Here is a 20,178-nt window from a genome sequence, read left to right as displayed (position 1 = left end):
TGGGTTAATCACCGGAAATATACTAGGTTAAGAATTCGCACTTTGTAATTAACTTGAGGTGAGGTTTTTACCTATAGTGGCGTGAGTGAGTGGCGGAAACATTGTGCGGATATCTGTCGTGTTTATATGTATACCTACTTGAATTTTTTCAGTTGTATTATGTAATAAATAATATGTTACAGTTACATAGCATTAAAGCAGTTTTATAAAACAGCTCCGTTTTGTAAAACGGCTTAACGACGACGTTCAAATGGATACAAAACTGCTAGTGAAATTCAGTCATTAGATATTACTTAAATATAATATACTAGCTAATGCTCGCAACTTCGTCCACGTGGACTACATACATTTCAAACCCCCATTTAACCCAATTAGGGGTAGATTTTCGGAAAATCCTTTCCTACTGGATACCTACTATTTACAAAGAACACACCCTCCAAATTTCATGTCTCTAGGACCAGCGGTTTAGGCTGTGCGTTGATATATAAGTCTCAGTCAGTCAGTCAGGACTTTGAACGTTATATATATGTAGGTACAGATAAGTAGGTACATAGCTGAATATTTTTATTTAAAGGAGAAAAAACTCGATTTGACTCGCACTTGACCGGTTTTTTAGGGTTCCGTACGTCAAAAGGAAAATCGGAACCCTTATAGGATCACTTTGTCTGTCTGTCTGTCTGTCAAGAAACCTACAGGGTACTTCCCGTTGACCTACAATCATGAAATTTGGCAGGTAGGTAGATCTTATAGCTGACATTTGGGGAAAAATCTGAAAACCGTGGTTGCATAACACAGAAAAAATTGTGGTCATAAACTAATAATTAGTATTTTCAATTTTCTAAGTAAGATAACTATATCAAGTGGGGTATCATATGAAAGGTCTTCACTTGTGCATTCTAAAACAGATTTTTATTTATTTTTATGAATCATAGTTTTTTAATCATCCTGCAAAATGTCGAAAAATACGACTGTAGTACGGAACCCTCATTGCGCGAGCCTGACTCGCACTTGGCCGGTTTTTTTTGTTTTACATTTTGTACATTTAACCTCGATACAATTTAGAAAATTAATTGAATTTTATTTTGCGTTACGGTACATTAGAATGTAAGCTTTCTGGTATTTTAAATTGATGAAGTTGTATTTTATACCAGATCACGATGATAATAATTTATACCACATAAGTAGGTATGTATTATTAATGCAAAATTTATTTTGCTGAATCCATAATTATTTTCTTTTCTAGTAAAACTATTTTTTTTATATATAATGAAGTGGTATTTCGACATCATTTAAATAATGACTAAATAATTTAAATTGAAATATATATTTTTTACAGTTAGGTATTTATTGGCGCGACTCTTGCCGGCTTTTCTCAGTAGAACTTCATTCCGAACCGGCGCGGTGGTATAGAGTCTTGACTTATCATAAGTGGCACATGCTGTCCTATATGAAATAAATTCACTTTATTTCATTTCATTAATTCTTCACTGTTTGGAATAAGTCACATAAATGCGTATTGTTTAGTTTTGTCATTTATATGTTTTTATGATTGCTGCCTATTAGGTACAACAAAGTGTGTTTTCATTTTATTTAATACATTTTCTGCTTAAGGTCATCTTATCACATCTACACGATAATATTAATTGTTATATTATGAATTAAGGCTGTCCGTTCGTGTATTTTCTTCTCACGGTAAAGTTCTGAATGTATTAGGATGTATTAAGTAACCTTACACTGTCTAATTAAGTTTTCAGATCACCATGAAGATAATTTCTTATCTGAAGGTACCTAGTTTATTTTGTAAGTCGGTTAAAAAGAAAAATTACTGCCCTATACCATGATACGACTTTTGGGAAAAGCTCAGGTGGTCCAAAATAAAAGGAAATAATAGGGTAGAGAAACAGATGACGGAATATAATCTCTATTTGATTGTTAATATCTCTCCTTCCATCTGTCTCTCAGCGGGTTCATCTACTTGTATATCTCATGAACCGTAATAGGGAGAAAAAGAATTTTCACAGAATGTGTTCACAGAATTTTCACTCGCAGTTGACCGGTTTCTTATTTTTTGAAGACCTGTATATTGTAATTTTTGAGTAAGTATAGTTCTTTTTTGTTTGTAAAAAGCCTTTAGTCTTTAGCCTTGTAGTTATCGTTTACATTTTTAGAATTAAGTTTTTTGTCGAAAAGAAATGGCACTCGAGTGAAGTCGGGACTCGATGCCAGTTTTATTTTGTTTATGCGGTCGTTGACAGCGCACCGGTCCGGCAAATCGAGTCCGTATCATATGATCCACCGTATCTGCGTGGTTAGCTCGACTCCTAGCGTATCGGATATAACGGGGTCAAAGGATTATTTAACTCCAACATTCGCCCACTTTAGTTCATTATTCACATACGAATAAAACATGTTCTATTTCCGTTTATTATCTATTTCACAGCTCGTGAATTATCATTATGCAATCTTAGTATGCGTTTTCTAAATACATAATGCGCTTTTAATTCAAACGCGATGTGTGTGTAATTATAATTAAATTTACCTTTCTTCCGGCTCGGCATCACTCTCACACCGAACGTTAGCTCAGTCACTAGGCACAAGGACAAAGTCAGTAAACAGTATCTGGCACTGCACCCCATTTTTGTTACACAGTCTTATTGCCCGAATGTTATAGTAAAGGCACTACTTCCAACTTGCATTTGCCCAGCACGTGTTGAAGCCCGTTGTCCAAGCTCGCGTGAGAACACGCGCGTAGCACTTAAAAAAATATTGACGGAGCCGCACGCCAGGCAGTACGCGACGAACGAATGAACCGCCCGACTACCCTATATTTTGACTTATAGCAATTTGGCAGTGCGAATTCCACTTGTATATAAAACCTTTCGCCGGCTCGAAGCGGTTGGTTATTGGTCGTGCGGCGCGCTGCACACGAAGGTGAAGGGAGCTGGATACCCCTCCAACGCCGGCGGAGGGGGCAAGCCAGGGTCGGCAGACACTTTTGCTATCGTCGACTGCGATAGCTATCATGCTAAGGCTGTAGGTACCGTTGCGCCTTGGTTACGTCACAATGTTACCATGCTACTAGTTTTTCAATGAGGCGATGCTTGCCATTGAGCTCTACAACTGTTTTTGTAGTTTTAAACTTTTACCTTGATGAGGGAATTTTTTTAGAGCTTTGACTACATTAATAATAATGTTTGATAAACAAAACTTGAACACACATTTTGAACTTCATTACGTCTTGGACTTTCCGGAAAACATCTTTATGGCATTAGGAATCTCGGCGCATTCCATAAAGAGCATATTCGCATTAGGTTCAATAAGAAGTGATAGTGATAGCCTAGGGGTTAAAACGTCAGCCGCCTAGTCGGGGGTCTGGGGTTTTTTTTATCTTTTGTCGGTTTGACAAGAGGTGGCTGCTTCCTCCAATGTGATGTGGTCGGAGACGTTTTAAGTTAAATTTAAATTTAAAAAAAATTGTCATAACTATTGTAATTTTTTTTCGTGTTAATGTTTGTATTCTATGATACTAAACAACATTGTGTCTTTATTACCTGGTTATGTTCCTTTTTATTGCTATTTTAAAGCAAAATACCAAGAATAGGTCACGACTTTCGTCACACTCTAGTATGCGGTTGGGAATAGAGTCGCTACACAGTTCTGTTTTGATCTGCTGGTGCAGGTCCTCCCGAATTCGGCTGTGCTATGGACAGTCGATGAGTAATTAATGCATTATGGACTCATTGACACTTACGTCACAGACGCAGCCAGGACCGTCTTTACATTTAAATCTGTGTAGTTACTCCAAAATCCCGCCATGTCCCCTAATAAGTACTTGGGGCAAACTGGTCATTAGTGTAATTTTCTTTCATATTCTGTGGGCCTTTTCCACTGAGGGCGGAAAGGTTTTTGCCACGGATGCTGTAACGTTCAGACCATTTTATGAGTCTTTTCTTGTGAATCTCTTTATGTATGAGATTAGACAACTGTCATAATCTGGTCTGGTCTTGAGATTTGTGACGGCCTCACCTTTTTTTCTGCTGCTAAAAATGCAATCACGCATCACGCACAAGGGCGGATATGTGGAACTCACTGGCAACTTTTACAGTCTTCAGCATACCCAGTCAAGTATAAGGCGTCTCAGGATCCCGGATACCGGATGCGACTGAGACGTCCTGACATTGAACCAGCCCAGGTTTACGCCCAATACCTTAGGCAGGAGAAAGTAAGCATAATGTCTCCTTCTTCTCCCCTGCGCCCTGGCTAAGAGTCAGCCCTTTCGTTTCGGGCCACCGCTACAGGAGCTCGCATCCAGAGGCTGACCCTCCTGTTGTTTGCCCTCGAAAGAGCTAAATTTCTATTGATGCCAATGACAAGTGGTGGTAGGTCCCGGTGCTGCTTAGCATTTCTAAAGAAGGCTAGAGTCACTGAGGATATTCACAGAGCAGTTCTTGACTTTTAGAGCGACTTCTGTAGCTTTAACGATTGCGTACACCTCTGCCTGGAACACTGTGCAGTAAAGTCGGAGACGAAACTTCTGATTCAGAGTTCCCTCTCCATCCCACCAGCATATGATAAACTGCACCCAATCCAACGTCCATTTTGCTGCCATCTGTGAATATCCTCAGACCGGTCAGCGGAAGTAGGTAGCTTCCCGCTGACATGCGTAAGGAGCGATGTACGCAATAGTAGGTACGCGGCCCATAGGACCTTGTTGCCGCGAAATGACAATAAAATCATGACACGAACTCCAGAAGGTGTAAAGCCTCACACCTTTCTCCGAGAAGGTTTCTGCGATTTGATTTTGTAAGTCAGCTAAAAAAACCAAAGTATAAATGGATGCAAATCCGATCATTACAATATCCAGGATATAACAGTTCTACTTTCAAACAAATTAATCATACTTTTCTGCTTTTGGAAAGCCAAAATTGACCTTTTATGAAGAAATTGAACTTCATCTAACCTTTATTAGAAAGTCCTGTCTAACTAGACGTAAACTTTCTAGTTAAAATACCCAGTCAATAAATACATCAATGTTTTTTACAATTACATAAGTAATTATAATAAAATTGTATATAAATCATTCACACTGCGTTGTGCATTACTGTAAATAAGTTCGGGTTTCGTTATTCAGATACAATTTAGCCCTTGACTGCTATCTCACCTGGTGGTATGGTAGTGATGATGCAGTTTAAGATGGAAGCGGGCTAACCTGGAAGGGGTATGGCAGTTTTTGTTAAACCCTTTGACTTCTACACGGCATCATACCGGAACGCTAAATCGCTTAGCGGCACGGCTTTGCCAGTAGGGTGGTTACTAGCCACGGCCGAAGCCTCTTACCAGACAAAAACTTCCATACCGGTATTCTGGTGATAAGTTTGATTAAAAAGGTACTTATAGCATTTTTCAATTTGAGAAAAAGTTAGGTCTCGACTACGACCTTATGTGGTCGTAAGTAATGAATTGATGATGCAGCCTAAGACGGTGTGCTGAGCTGCTAACCTCAGAGACAGGAACCGTAGTTTTCCTATACCTTCAACTCGACATCGTACCGGAACGAATAGCTTGGTGTCTTTGCCGGTAGGGTGGTAACTTGCCACAACCAAAGTCTCCCATCAGACCGAACTTGAACTTGAAATCATAATAATATAATCCCAATATATTCCCAAATTGGTCGGGCATTCAACTTTGTATTTATTATTACTAGATGATGCCCGCGACCTCGTCCGCGTGGATTTAGGTTTTTCAAAAATCCCGTGGAAACTCTTTAGTTTTTAGGGATAAAAAGTAGTCTATGTCCGTCCCCGGGATGTAATATAAGTCTGTACCAAATTTCATCAAAATCGGTTAAACTGTTGGGCCGTGAAAAGCTAGCAGACAGACAGACAGACAGATACATTTTCGCATTTATAATATTTGTATGGATAAGACCAAAGCGCTCACTACTGCCTTACACTGCACACTTACGTTACGAGGGGGGGGGGGGGGGGGGGGAGGGGTTTGTAAAAACTATTATAACCTCATCCTCAAATCATTATAATGAAATAACAACTCATATGTTACAATATTATGCTAAGGTAAGGATTGCTCAAATGATAATTATAAGGCTTGTACAGTGTTAATGATTAATTAAATAATAATTAATTACTATAAAGTCCTTCCTTTGTATATTATGCTAATTTAGGCCACCTGACTAGTTAAGGCACCTATCCGGGATCGTAATTCGTGCCTACCTACGTACCTAAGTCGTAAAATGTGCAGTTTATTGCAACAAGGATTTATGAGATTTGAAGATCCAGGAAGTGTTTGAAATTGAAATGGAATAAGATTCAAGTGATATCAGAAAGGCGTGTTTTTTATTTATTTTTAAAACAATTGGGAGGGAAAGTCTTTCTGTGATATGAAAATACTTATTACTTTAAAATTCTTTGTTCAAATTGTGTAGTGTATTTTTACAGGCAACATGGTTAAGTGATTACTGCCGCCCATGAATATTTGCAGCACCAGATTAAGCGCCAATATGCGTTGTCGGTGTTTCAGGAAATTGTTGATCCGCCCGTTGAATAATCCCGCGTTGAAATCACGTGGGACCAACGCTGAAGATTGTTGGTTCCACAATTTGTATGCATGTGAAAAAAAACTGGCACAACGGGTGATTCAAGAATAGTTTTGCGACTGGTCGACATGGCAATCGGGGTGGGGTCGCCTCGCGTACGGGATAGCGCGGGCGACGTGCGGGCGTGCAAGACGTTCCCCAGCCTCACACCCCGATGGCCATGTCGACCTGTCGCGAAATATAGGTACACCAGACGCCCAGGTAATGTGGGTGAGATTGCTTTTATTGCGATTGTAGAAAATGGAGGTTGGAATAAGATCAAACAGTTCCTCAAAATACTCCCACTCATATTGTGTAATACAAGTAGACCTGTGGGCTAGTGCTATGGACTAAGAGCTAGTGCGTGCCAGACCTGCGTTATTTTTATAAAATAGCTGAAAGTTTATCATATGTTTTCATTGACATAGTTTTTCATTTACATATCATGACAACCCCCTGCCAGACACCCTTAAAGTTTAAACGTTTAAGGGTGACTGGCAGGGCGTTGCCACGACACTAAGTGTCTAGCAATGCATGACATGATTTCTAATACTATTCTGAAGAAAATATAAAAAAAAATAAGACTTTATACTTTGATGTATTCAGCTAAGATTTTTTACACCTTTTTTACCTGTTATCTCCTAAAGCCAACGTGATCCAAACAAACATCCGAACAAACGTTCCTGCCAGTGTTGGAAACAACACACAGAGAAACTTTCAGCTTTTATAAATTCGCTGCACGCGCTGACTCTCTCTCTATTACTTACTTCTAATAGGACAGTGCTAGACTCGCGCTAGATGCTGAGAGGCTGTTACTTAATATTTGACATATTTATATAGTTGACATAATTGTTATCATTTTCCACGTAATCGTGATCTAACTTGAGTTATGAATATCTTAATATTTGATTTATGCTTTCTATATTATCTTAGCAAGGGTAACATTATGCCTGGATCGCCCACGGCGCGGTTATTTACTACCTATTGAATTACTGAATGGTAAAGCCTGTTTTGAGTTCTGACATAACAGGGCAGTGAATGTTGGGTGATGAGCAAAAGAGATGATGAAGCCATTCCTATATTCGAAAGAAGTGTCTTGGGATAAAATATTAATAACTAGTTACTTAGCTGATACCCACGACTTCGTACCCTTGGATTTAGATTTTTAAAAATCCCGTGGGAAATCTTTAATGTTTCGGGATAAAAAATAGCCTATGTCACTCTCAAGGTCTTAAACTATCTTCTTCTTCTCTTAATATATGGCTTTTTCCCGTGCCATGACACCACAATGCACTTTGCCAGTCTCAAGTAGTTTGAAGGAGACACAGAGGAGCTTGGCCGGTAAAAATGTGCAGTTAAAATCTTAAACTGTTTACTGTAATAGAAGGGTTAATTTATTGTTAGTGACATAATATAACTATTACATAAAATATTACAACTGGAATCACAGAGACGTCTTAAACTATACCCATGCAAACAATAACGTCGATCCGTTGCTCCGTTGCGACGTGATTAAAGGACAAACAAACACACTTTCGCATTTATAATATGGGTACCTAGTGATACTATGGTGCAATGGTTAAGTGGCTTGAGCTGTGTACATCATGATTATGTTGTTCAGGACACGAAGATCGCGAGATTCACGTCGCTGCGTCGCAACCGAGAGTTGGAGAACGAGTGCGAATGATAGAGATAAGTACTTATAGTACAAGACAGGTCGAGATAGCAATCGGGGTATGATCACAGCAACCGCACTAGCCCACACCGGGTTAGCGCGGGGAGCGGGACGTTCCCATCCCGATTGACATCTCCACCTGTCTGGTGCTATACATGGAGGATCTTCTGGAGTAGGCCCGGGCTCGTAAAAGGCTGAAACCCTGATGATGATGAATTATTATTATAGAATGAGATATAAGTGTACTTATAAATTAGTGTCATATAAAATTATACGGCATGTAGGTATTGTTAACATTTATTTGATTACAATATCACCGAATTATAGATCATTACCGAATTTGATAATACCTGCATTATGATGCAGATTAATTTTATGAAACGCTATATTTTGCATATTTTTATGTGCACTGTTAGGCCTGGTTATAAAAGACACGTAAGTATACCTTCTCAGTAAAAATCAAATAAATGCTTGAGTAGAAAGGCTATAGTCGGTAGAGCGGTAAATACTTACCTACGGACGAAGTCAACCAACATAGTGAAAAGTAAAAATACACCGACAATTTTAAGAAGATCCTTATTTTTTTAACCAAGCGTAGATATAATTTTTAGTATGGATGCGTATTTAAGGTGGTTTGATACACCCGACCGCGAAAATTCAAATTTTACTTAGTTTTTCGAAAATAGTAGACTAATCATACATCGAAGGCTTATGGTTATGAGTTTTGCGGGCATAACATTTATACATCTACATGATTTTCCATAAAAACTTTGGTCAAAAATACTCATTTACTTCATATTTGTTCCTGAAAGATAATTTTCTGAATTTTCCCAGATTTGCACGAAAGTCCCGGGAAATCAAAGAGTTTCCACGGGATAGTTATAAAATTTAAAATAAATATGAAAGAATTCGCGGAAATTATCTAGTTGATATAAAGTTAGCTTGCATCCTGAAGACGGATAAACTACTTTTTATCCCAGAAAATCAGATTTTTTAACCGATTTCAAAAAAAGGAGGAGGTTCTCAATTCGTCGGAATCTTTTTTTTTTTCGAAGACGCCTGGACCGATTTTGAAAATTCTTTTTTTGTTCGAAAGGGTATACTTCAAAGTTGGTCCCATTTAAATTTGGTGAAGATCTGATGAACATCTTCGAAGATTGATACTGGAACTCCTCAACGAATAAGAGTAAGTTGCTCCGTTGTAAACACTCTAAATTAAACTAAAATGACACGTCTAAATCTATTGCTATCCATTTCATAATGTTGCTTGCGGAAAAAGATAGCACTAGATTTAGACTTGTTAATTCAGTTTAGTTTAGCGATTGTGTACAAGAGAATCGGCCCCAATGTAAGCTATTACACTATCTTGCGGGCTGCTGAATGCAAAACTGATTATTTTCCGCACCACTGTAATCAAATTACTTAGCCGTGTCGTTTCAATATGGAAAAACTCGTTTTTACGTAAAAACTACTGAATCACTCGCTTGGTATTATGAGTTTTGCAATAATCTCTAAAGAATGAGGAAAATTCGTTTCTTAAATATCCAAGTCTAACAAGTTATGAAAACTTGCACTTAGTTGATAAGCATCGCGAAATAAGCGAAGAGAAAAATAAGGCGGAAATTTTCTAGACGTGACGCAATAAGTGGAAGTGGCGAAAGATGCGTATGCGCACGTAATTAATATTGCTTTTACGCTTAAATGTATAGTGTTTTCAATTACGCATAATATTACGTACGTTACGAAAAAAGTAGCGGACGCTCGCGAATTTGCTTTAGCGTACATAATATAAAGAGACAGAGCCAGTGCGTGCCAGACCTTCGTTATTTTATGAAAGCTGAAAGTTCCTCTGCGTCTTTGATAAACGTATTGCCCCCAACAGGGTCCTAGGAATGTTTGTTTGGATCATGGTGGCTTTGGGAGATAACAGATAATAAAGGTGTAAAAATCTTACGTCAAAATATAAAGCCTAATTTTTTATATTTTCTTCGGAATAGTACCTATTAGAAATTACGTCATGCCATACGACACTTAGTGTCGTGGCAGCTCCCTGCCAGACACCCTTAAGCTTTTAAATTTTGATGGTGTCTGGCAAAGCATGATGTGATTTCTAATACTATTCCGAAGAAAATTGATCCAAACAAACGTTCCTCCCTGTGTTGGAGACAATACGCAGAGAAACTTTTAGCTTTTATAAAATAACGAAGGTTTGACACTTGCTGGCTCTTAGTCCAATAGGAAAAGACATAATAAATCAAAATTAAACAGCGCCTTCACTGATAAAATATCTAAATAGGAATAATCCTGCATCCATGCTAATATCATAAATGCGGCAGTATGTCTCGCAGACTGTGTTCCTGTTATCTTTTCAGTTTTCACGGCCCATCCGTGTTTAATCAATTTATAAGTATTTGACGAAATATGGTACCTACCTACTTACCTTCCAAAGTAAGTAGGTACCATGAGTGCGAAATCGCAGATAGATTTTTTTTAATGCTAGTAAATAAAAGAAATAAAAGGGTTCCCAGGGATTTTCAAAATCATATATACTCACGTACAAAGTCACGGGCATTATCTAGTATTATACCTACCTAAATAGAGTAAATAGTCAATTTAAATACGAAAGTATGTCTGTATGTCTGTTACCTTTTTACAGCTCATTGATAGGTAAATGATAAATCTATGGGCAAGTAGAGAAATAGCCTGCGTCACAGAGACGAACATAGGCAGTAGCTTACATCTGTCTCCATTTATAAAGAGAGGTTTACCCTGGAAAATCAAGTCAGTTAGAAAATCAATAAGTTAGCACAGGGAAATCTAAATCAATGCCCGGACGAAGTCACGGGCATCATAAAATTTTTGATAAAATATTATATACCTACCTGTACCTATACATAGGTCCTGATTGATGTCATCATCAATAGTTTTAAAAATGTATTTGTTTTATACACTACAAGTACACTATTTCATTACAATAATAAAAAATATATAAATCGTAGCGAACATTTCCTGTTTTCAACATTTTAATATTATTTCCAAGTTTTTCTATAAGAAAACCTTTTTTTTATAATAATATTATCCTTATAAAAATACTACGCATTAGATTGGATTTCATTATTTGATAACTGTAAAGAAATAGATATTATTATCTTATGAAAAACTAATAGGTATTGATGATAATCAACTTGATCATCATCATACATCGTATATAGTAGGTACACGCTCTTCGAAATAAAGTTTGGCGGTTTTGCGCTGCGGTTTGCTTCAGTTATGTACAGTGGCGTAGTTAGGTAACCAAGGGCCCTGGGGCAAATCAAAAATGGAGCCCCACTGCTATCTAAATTGGTTAGGTTTTATCAAGTAAAAATATTAAATATACAAATACATTCACAGAAAGAATTTAGGGGAAGTCCCTAGTAACTTTCGAATTATCATATTTATTTTGAAAATGGGAGAAATTTTCAAAACTTTAGTTTGATTGAGATTTTCTGGTAGGGATTCGAGGGCCCCTGAGGGCCCCGGGGCACTGCCCCGCCCAGCCCCTAGATAGCTACGCCACTGGTTATGTAAAGTAAGTATCAAAAGTAATTTCAGTTATGTCACCACAATCAAAATTAAAAATACCATTTGAAAGCGCACTTTCTTGTCTTTATTTTGGTACATTTGTAAAAGTATGAACAACATTTATAGGCTTATGGATTGTAACTAAACAGTGCAATTTTATTATTATTTCAAAATGAAATGCTATCAACATTGATTATTAAAAAAAAAAATTGCCAATTTTTTTATTGAAATAGGTAAATTTTCACGTAACACTATTTTTGGAACAAGGTACAAAATGCTAGGTGCGATTAGAATTACTGAAATTGTATAAAGAGCCTCAATAGCTCAACGGGCAAAGGAGTGGACTGAAAACCGACAGGTCGACGGTTCAAGCCCCGCCCGTTACACTATTGTTGTACCTACTCCTAGCACAAGCTTGACGCTTAGTTGGAGAGGAAAGGGGAATATTAGTCATTAATTAACATGGCTAATATTCTTTTATAAAAAAAAATCCAAGTAAATCATTATAAGTAATAATTAATTATAGTCACTCATTGATCAAAGAATGGTGCCGAGTGCTGACAACAATGATAAGAAGAATATATTATTATTTCTAAAATATTAGCCATAAGTAGATGACAGAAATTGGCGAAATCATATTTGGTCGTTGGCTCATTTTTTTTTAGTAAATCCTGTCGTAAAATATTAGTATGCAATTGTCTACGGATGTTATGAAAATTATAAAACACTAGCGACCCGCCCTGGATTAGCACGGATAGCTTATTACAATTTTCGTAAGGATCTTTAATTTTTTTCATAAAATTATAGTTTTCAGTTTGTCCAAGAACTTGTTTGAAGATGTGCGTAATCCACATCATTTATTTACACTCAGTGGTTAGCCCGAATTTGAAAGGCGAATATGGGAAAACGAGCACAGAGTGAAGAAAGTGGGGAAAGAAAGTAGGGGTACGACCAAATGTAATTCCGTACTTAATTTACAAATTTACGATGATATAAGCGTAAAGAAAGAGTAAGAGGTTTGTAATACAGAGATGAAGAGTTGCATGTTAAAGTTCACTATACCCTTTCCAGAGAGTATAAGGCTTTGTTGAGATTTAGCGATCATAAAAATGAGGAGTTTTGTTATTACAGGATCTGCCCACGACTCCCACGAGGCGTCGTATAGATCCCAGCTCAGTTCTTCATTTACCTTAAAAAAATGCAATTTATTTTAATACGCGCTCCAGCTTGTCACTGCATGCCAAATTTCAGCCTGATCCGTGCAGTAACCTGAGCTGTGCGTTGAAAGATGAGTCAGTCAGTCAGTCAGTCATTCAGTCATTCAGTCATTCAGCTTTTACTTTTATATACAGGGTCTAACCAGAACGCTGGCAAACATGAAGACATGTGATAGTACTTATTATTACTGATATGATATCACAAAAAACGCGAAAAAAATATGTAAAAAATCCTATAGTTTCGTAAAAGTTTACGATATATTACAAATAAAACATCTGACTGACGCTACAGGTCAACGAACGTTGCATAAATAGGCCATTTGGAGTCAATGCCGCGTCGTAGATGGGGCATTGAACCGAGTATTGCACTCACTCTCACTTGCTCTCACTAAATCACTGAAACTGCAAAATGAGGCAAATAGTTATTGGTATTGGATTGTGTTTAGGTAGTATAACAATAACGCTAAGTTTTTGCTAGCGTTCTGGTTATATCTGTATAATGATTTAGCCTATACCTAGGTCACAAAAATAATAATTAATATCTTTCGTGACAATGGCCTGGATATGAAATGATCTGTTGTTATCAGAATTCAAAATTTCAGAAACAAACAAAGACATTGTTTGTTTATACTTAAGGCTGTATGTATTTGAAGATAAATAATAAAATGATAATATTTTCTTTGTTAGCGAGGCCGTGTATATTTTACTATGATATTAATTTACTTCCTTCTTTTACGGAACTGAAAGTGTTCCGAAAATACAGGAAGTGGGCATTAGGCTTTTTCTGTTTTTAGATAATTATTTTACTGTACGTTGATTTTTATTATTGAAGTTGACTGACATGACGCAAGCGCAATATTATACTTACAAAAAAATATATATTTACTAATTTAATGATATTATATAAAATGGTTACCTTCATCAGGTTGCATGCGAAGTAACATGGTGAAAACATGTGAATCACACCACTCAAAGCAAAAATGGTGTATTTTAGGTCAAAGTGGTCATTTAAATTTATCTGATATAGACTCATTGAAATCATCCCCGAAGTCAATAAAAATACTGTAAACAGCCAGCCTCCATAAATGTTTTGCAAATCATCATAAAAAGTGAGAACTTCTTGGTGATTTTTGATAGCATTTTTTATATTCATTTCCAACTCATCTCTGTCATTTGAATCTCTAAAAGCTCTACGAACCTTATGCGCCAATAATTTGATTTTCAAACATAAATGGTTTGTAGCAATGCAAAACGATCCATCCAAACCTGCGAAATTCGGACTTAAAATAACGCAATTAACCAGATGGTAGGCGAACATCACTTCGAAATATGGCGTGTCGTTCTGTTTGTCTTCAATAAATTTAAATTCCATCTCATGGACCATGTATCGCTTCCCGACGTCACTTTTCAAACTCTCGTAGATCATACGGACACTTGCGTATAACGGAAACTGCGAACTTAACAAAATTGGAATGATGATCCAACAAGTTTGGCCAAGTTTGCCGAGTTTAATGTAATGTTCGTATATCGCTTGGTAATCCTCCTCCATGTCATTGCCTTTTAAAAGATCGTCAGTGATATTTTTCAGTAAGTCTGCGAATTTATCATTTTTGTAGTGCACGTAGAAATATTTGAAAAAGAACACGGCGACTAATATGCCAATAGAAATATTTCTGGAAAGGTTGTACATGTCAAGGGTATATACGCATTTGGCGAAATAAGCAAGAAACCAAAACAACAGTACAGAGTCGAAAGCCATGATAACGCAAAACAGTAAAATGCGTTGATGATAATTTGCACGATTTGGGTAAATAAGTGCTATGGCGAGCGCAAATGCGCAATAAGGAAAAGTTTCGTTGAAAGATTTAAATTTTTTTTTCTGTTCTCCTTTGTTTATTTCAATTTTAGCGGACATTTTGCGCAAATTGAAGACGTCTTGCGGGCGTGTGTTCTGTAGAGTTCTAACGTGCGAAAACAATTTACGTCTGCCTCAAATGGGAAAGCTTCATCGACATTAAAGGTAATCACGTTATAAAATTGCCAGCCATTTCACAGTCATTATACCGGTAATGAAAGCACCTCATAATCCTTCATCAAGAATTCCTGCTATGTAACATGTAGCAATTGAAGTGAATCAAAACAATTTAGATTTTTTAAACTTCCAATTACGTAATCATTTCTAAATTTTCTAAGTATAACTTATGAAGAAAAATGTAACATTAGATAGCTTTTAGATTATTATGAAACAGTTTTCATATCGCACCAAATCATCGATCAGTAATAGATAGGTACAAGTACAAAGTTGCAAATTAAATGGGGGATAAGCATTCGACCAGTGAGTTCAAGTGAATGTTGTCGGAACTGGTTTTTTTTATATCACGAGACCCGTGAGACAGTTTCGAGACAGGATATCTATTATGAAATGTTTATTGCCACTTACATATATTAAGGGCTTGTACTTAATTCGAAACTTTGGAACGTAAATAATTTCAGACTTATTCGTTTAATTTTGTAATCGGATTGCAGTCCAGATGTAGAATGTAGATGAACCGTTGTTTGATTGGTACTGTAATGAATGTAAAGGTTCCGCTTCATTGCTGCCGCGACATTGCTGCCTAGCTTGGAGTGTAATCTCATATAAGCCTTCATACCTTTAGCGTGATAAAGACAAGCAGCAGTAGAGTTGGGACTGCCACAAAGTCCTTCCTCAACAATATAGTTTTTGCGAGACAAAAAACTAACTTTTATAATCAAAGAGGGGATACTCATCCATCTGTCAACATGAAATTGTTTTACCAGAAACCGCCGCAATCTGGTAAAATAAAAATAAAAATAAAATAAAAATCTTTTTTATTCGAATAAACTTTTACAAGTACTTTCGAATAGTCGGATGCATCGGGTGGTAACGCCACAATGTGTTTGCGTAAAGTACAGAAATCCTTTGTGGGGCTAAACATTTGCTTTTATAATAAATGACTAGCTTATGCTCGCCACTTCGTCTGCGTGGACTACACAAATTTCGACCCCTATTTAACCCTAATAGGGGTTGGATTTTCAAAAATCCTTTCCTAGTGGATGCCTACGTCATAATAGCGATCTGCATGCCAAATTACAGCCCGATCCGTCCAGTAGTTTGAGCTGTGCGTTGATTCAGTTAGCCATTCAGTCACCTTTTCGTTTTATATATTTAGATTGATAATACTAATTAAATAATACTATTAATAAGCTAATAGGTAAGTCGCTAGATGTTACAATCATATAGTTGATTGTTAGCGCATCTTATGTCGAATTTGTACGCCTTGCCCACAAAAAAGGTGTATTTGTATTGTTACATAATATTGTAACTTTCATGATTTTTATTTTTATTTTATTTAAAACAAACATACATTTTTAATACTACATTACGAATTTCATTTCGATGCAGCAAAAACCTGTACCCGTAGTACAAGATTTTACGTCTCACCAAACGAAACCAAATTCGAGAGTCGAAATACTTCCGCGTTACAGTAAAATGGACCTAAACAGCCTTGAATTGAAGTCAAATATTCAATGCCACTGATTTTAATTTCGCAACGTTTCCGCTTGGAGCGCTGGCTGTAGAAGTGTAGACAAACTTGAGCTTTAAGACAAGGCATTTAAGATCCAGTTTACTGTAACGCGGAAGTATTTCGACTCTCGAATTTGGTTTGGTTTGGTGAGACGTAAAATCTTGTACTACGGGTACTGGCCGGGTTTATCCGTGCACCGGCGTTCCGCTCGCTCGAGATATTACTCATTAAATCTAAACAACCCTTAATAGTACAAATCTATCTAAAAAACTACCTAAAAAACCCTAAATCTAATCTAATAACATTCTAAGCTAACAACCCTAATTGTAATTAAAAGTGTAACTGCTGAGTTTGTTGCCGGCTCTATTCTCAGTAGAATTTTCCTTCCAAAACGGTTGCAGAGTCATAGACGTAGCATAAGAGGCACTACTTATCCTACATGAAATAAATAAATTTTGACTTTGATGATTTTAATTTTGCGATATTTTGCTCTATAAACGTCATTTGAAGCCTTGTAGGTGAACAGCTTAGGTTCGGCATGATTTATTGAATTTCAATGAACAAGGTTTCAAATGGCTAATAAAGATATTACATACATGGTCTGACCTGTCTGTTTCATGTCACTTAAGACCTGTCCCTTAACCACAGAACAGGTTTGGATATTTTTAATGCGGTATTCCGAATCAGATCATCGTGCGCACAATCGAAGTTACGTATGTCGTGCAGGGTTTAAGTTTTAACATGTGGGAAGTGGACTTTCCAATGTCTCGGACATTCTCTTTTTTCACTTGGAATTACGTTAATTTATATATAAACTTTTGCATATATGAGTATGTATGTAAAATTTTAAATTGAGACGTTATTGTACTGTAATTTTTTACCCGAAGCCTAGGAAGGGTTTTTATTTTAGCAATCTATGTCCCACCGTAAGTAGTGCCTAAGCTACTTCGCCAATTTTGATGAATGAGGTGTCAATTTAGAGCCTCGATAGCTCAACGGTTAAAGGAGCGGACTGAAAAACCAAAAGGTCGCCGGTTCAAACACCATCCGTTGCACTGTTGACTATTGTCGTACCTACTCCTAACACAAGCTTGACGCTTAATTGGAGGGGAAAGGGGAATATAAGTCAGCATGATAAACTTGGCTAATATTCTCTAAAAAAAAATTTAACTCGTTGTTATGGTCCGAGTAATATTGGCTACATTTTAGAAGAACAAAATCAGTACAACGTATGTTGCATTTTTTTTACACCAAAAAAGTAGAGGTCTCTGAATTTTTATCTTGTATCGTACCTATGAGAGGAATGTTAAATGAAAGAGGACACAATTCTGAGTTCATTTAAATAAAAGTATAGTAAAATATTAAAATATGCTAAGCGACAAAATACTACTAAATATATTTCAGGGTTAATTAAGACGAGTAGTCGAGTTTAAGTTCAAACCTTATCTTGCTTATCATCAAATTATACCTACTTTCAACTTCTTTTTCATAATAATTATATCTATCCGTGGTTCACTAATTGATTCAGAAAGCGTAAGAAATTCAATCTGATTTGTTAATTTGTTTTCATGCTATTTTTCCCTTGTGAGAACAATGTATTGTGAAATTACTAATGTATCAGATTTCTAAACTCTAAACAAAATAGGCATGTAGCTAACACTAAAACAGTTTTTGAACATGTCTCACAGTGCTTAATTATGGACTCTTTTGTCTGTTAATGATATCGCGCTAAAAATCGCGAAAAGAATTAAAATTATGATTGTGAGATTTTCTCAAAACTGCTATTTGTCTAATTTTATGCTACAATTTAATATTCTGATTTCTTTTCAGATCTATGTACCTAACTATCGTTGATTCAATGTTATTATACTAGCTGAATAGCCCCGGATTCACTCGGGTTGAATTTTTGAAAATTGGTAAATTGAAAACACGTAGGTACCTTACCCCGATTTCCATCTTGACCTGTCGAGTACTATAGCTATAAGATTTCTATTCTATTCACTTTTGTTTTAAAGGCATTTATTGGCTGGCGACCATTACGTAATTAATGAAAAGGAGCCACAACGGTGACGCTCAGTAATGAAGAATACGACGTAGAGAGAGAGAGAGAGAGAGAGAGAGAGAGAGAGAGAGAGAGAGAGAGAGAGAGAGAGAGAGAGAGAGAGAGATGAGATAAGCTGATGAAGGAAACCTCACAAGGATAGGTGTTGCATTTACTCTCGAAACCCTAAAAATTGTTCGAGTGTGTACCTAGTACGCGACAGGTCAAGATGGAAATCGGGTTGGAGACGGCCCCGCACACCCGCACAGCCCTAGCACTAACTTGGTGTTGGATAGCGCGGGTGGCGTCCGAGTGTGCGGGGCGACCTCCGCCTTCTACCCCGATTCCCATCTCGACCTGTCGCGTACTATACCATGTATCACTGTAGATAGCTGTTTGTTGCTAAGTAAGTTATATTTAAGTAATACGGTTTCTTTTAATTAAAATTGTCGATGGTTAATTTAACTTGAGTAATATCTCTCTGTACTCGTTACTGGAATTCCAACGAGAACGAAAATAACCTTATCTGAAACCTAAAATTCCAATTTAAAACAGCCAATTTTACTTAACATTGAGGTTATTATTAGCGACTTGGGCGTAAGTAGTTAAGTTTTAATTTTATGTTGAAAAATTTTTAAACATAAAATATGAATGTAAAATATTTTTCTTCCACTTGCTCGTAATTGACTATTTTACTGAAGAAAGGTTTTCACTACAGAGACCTGCTATCGGGTCTTTACTGGCCGCTCGCCAACAATTTCCAAGAGGACTGTAACGGAAATTGCAGGACAGTTTCATACTGATGACGAGGTTCTTCATGGTGTAGACTAAAATAAATTGAGTTTTTTTATTACACGATTTTATTAATATTCTGACTTAAGTATATTAATAAAATCGTATATAGGTACTTACTGTATATAACTATTTTTTTATTTTTATTTTTTATCTCTTTTTCAAGTTTTTATTTATTTAATTATTTAATTGGGTATTATATCTCATTTTTTATATTTTTTTAATCTACTGTGATCAAAAAGTACCAGGAATTCATAAAAATGAAGAAGAGTCAGTCACTGTTGTTCTACGAGTCGAGAACAACAGTGACTGTCTTCTTTATTCTTATGAATTCTCTGTTGTAGGAGCTTCCAGATGCCACGGTCTTGCGCTACCTGTTTCAGCGGCTCCTCTACGTGATCAAATCAGAGATGAGGAGATCCGTAGGAGAACCAGAGTATCTAACCGATATACAGTACGCGGCAGAAAGTAATGTACATCGACCTTTAGAAGCAGATAGCAGATTTGTAGAGCATTGTCTAAGTCGTTGAGATCGACAAAACGCCATATAGGTAGGTATGAGTGACAGAGACAACGCTCTACAAAGACGAAATGTCATTCTAAAGGCCGATGTACATTACTTTCTGCCGAGTACTGTAACTCAATTGGTCGGTAAGCTGAAGTGGCAATAGTTTGAACTTTGAAAAACCGATACATGTTGCGATCCCAAGGTGCTAGAATTATGACCTCGCACCGGAAAGGATTGGATG

The 20,178-nt window shown here is 36.8% G+C and overlaps 1 protein-coding gene, 1 long non-coding RNA gene and 1 pseudogene across 2 annotated transcripts in view; all 3 read right to left on the bottom strand.

The window, feature by feature from the left end:
• Nucleotides 1-2,799, bottom strand: part of stw (straw) — a 75,856-nt gene extending 73,057 nt beyond the window's left edge. The window contains exon 1 of the mRNA XM_034984689.2: nucleotides 2,540-2,799. Within this exon, the coding sequence (XP_034840580.1) occupies nucleotides 2,540-2,636 (97 nt within the window). The 5' untranslated portion in view covers nucleotides 2,637-2,799. The remainder of the gene's footprint in view (nucleotides 1-2,539) is intronic.
• The window catches only part of LOC138404751 (uncharacterized), a 622,276-nt gene that overhangs the window by 408,530 nt on the left and 193,568 nt on the right, over nucleotides 1-20,178 (bottom strand). The gene's annotated exons all lie outside the window — the stretch shown is intronic.
• Nucleotides 2,818-14,963, bottom strand: LOC117996422 (odorant receptor 85c-like; annotated as a pseudogene).

Source organism: Maniola hyperantus, chromosome 3, assembly GCF_902806685.2.
Source record: "Maniola hyperantus chromosome 3, iAphHyp1.2, whole genome shotgun sequence".
Classification (NCBI taxonomy): Eukaryota; Metazoa; Arthropoda; class Insecta; order Lepidoptera; family Nymphalidae; genus Maniola; species Maniola hyperantus.
The sequence above is the reverse complement of the archived record's forward strand: the minus strand, read 5'-3'. Positions and strand labels throughout refer to the sequence as shown.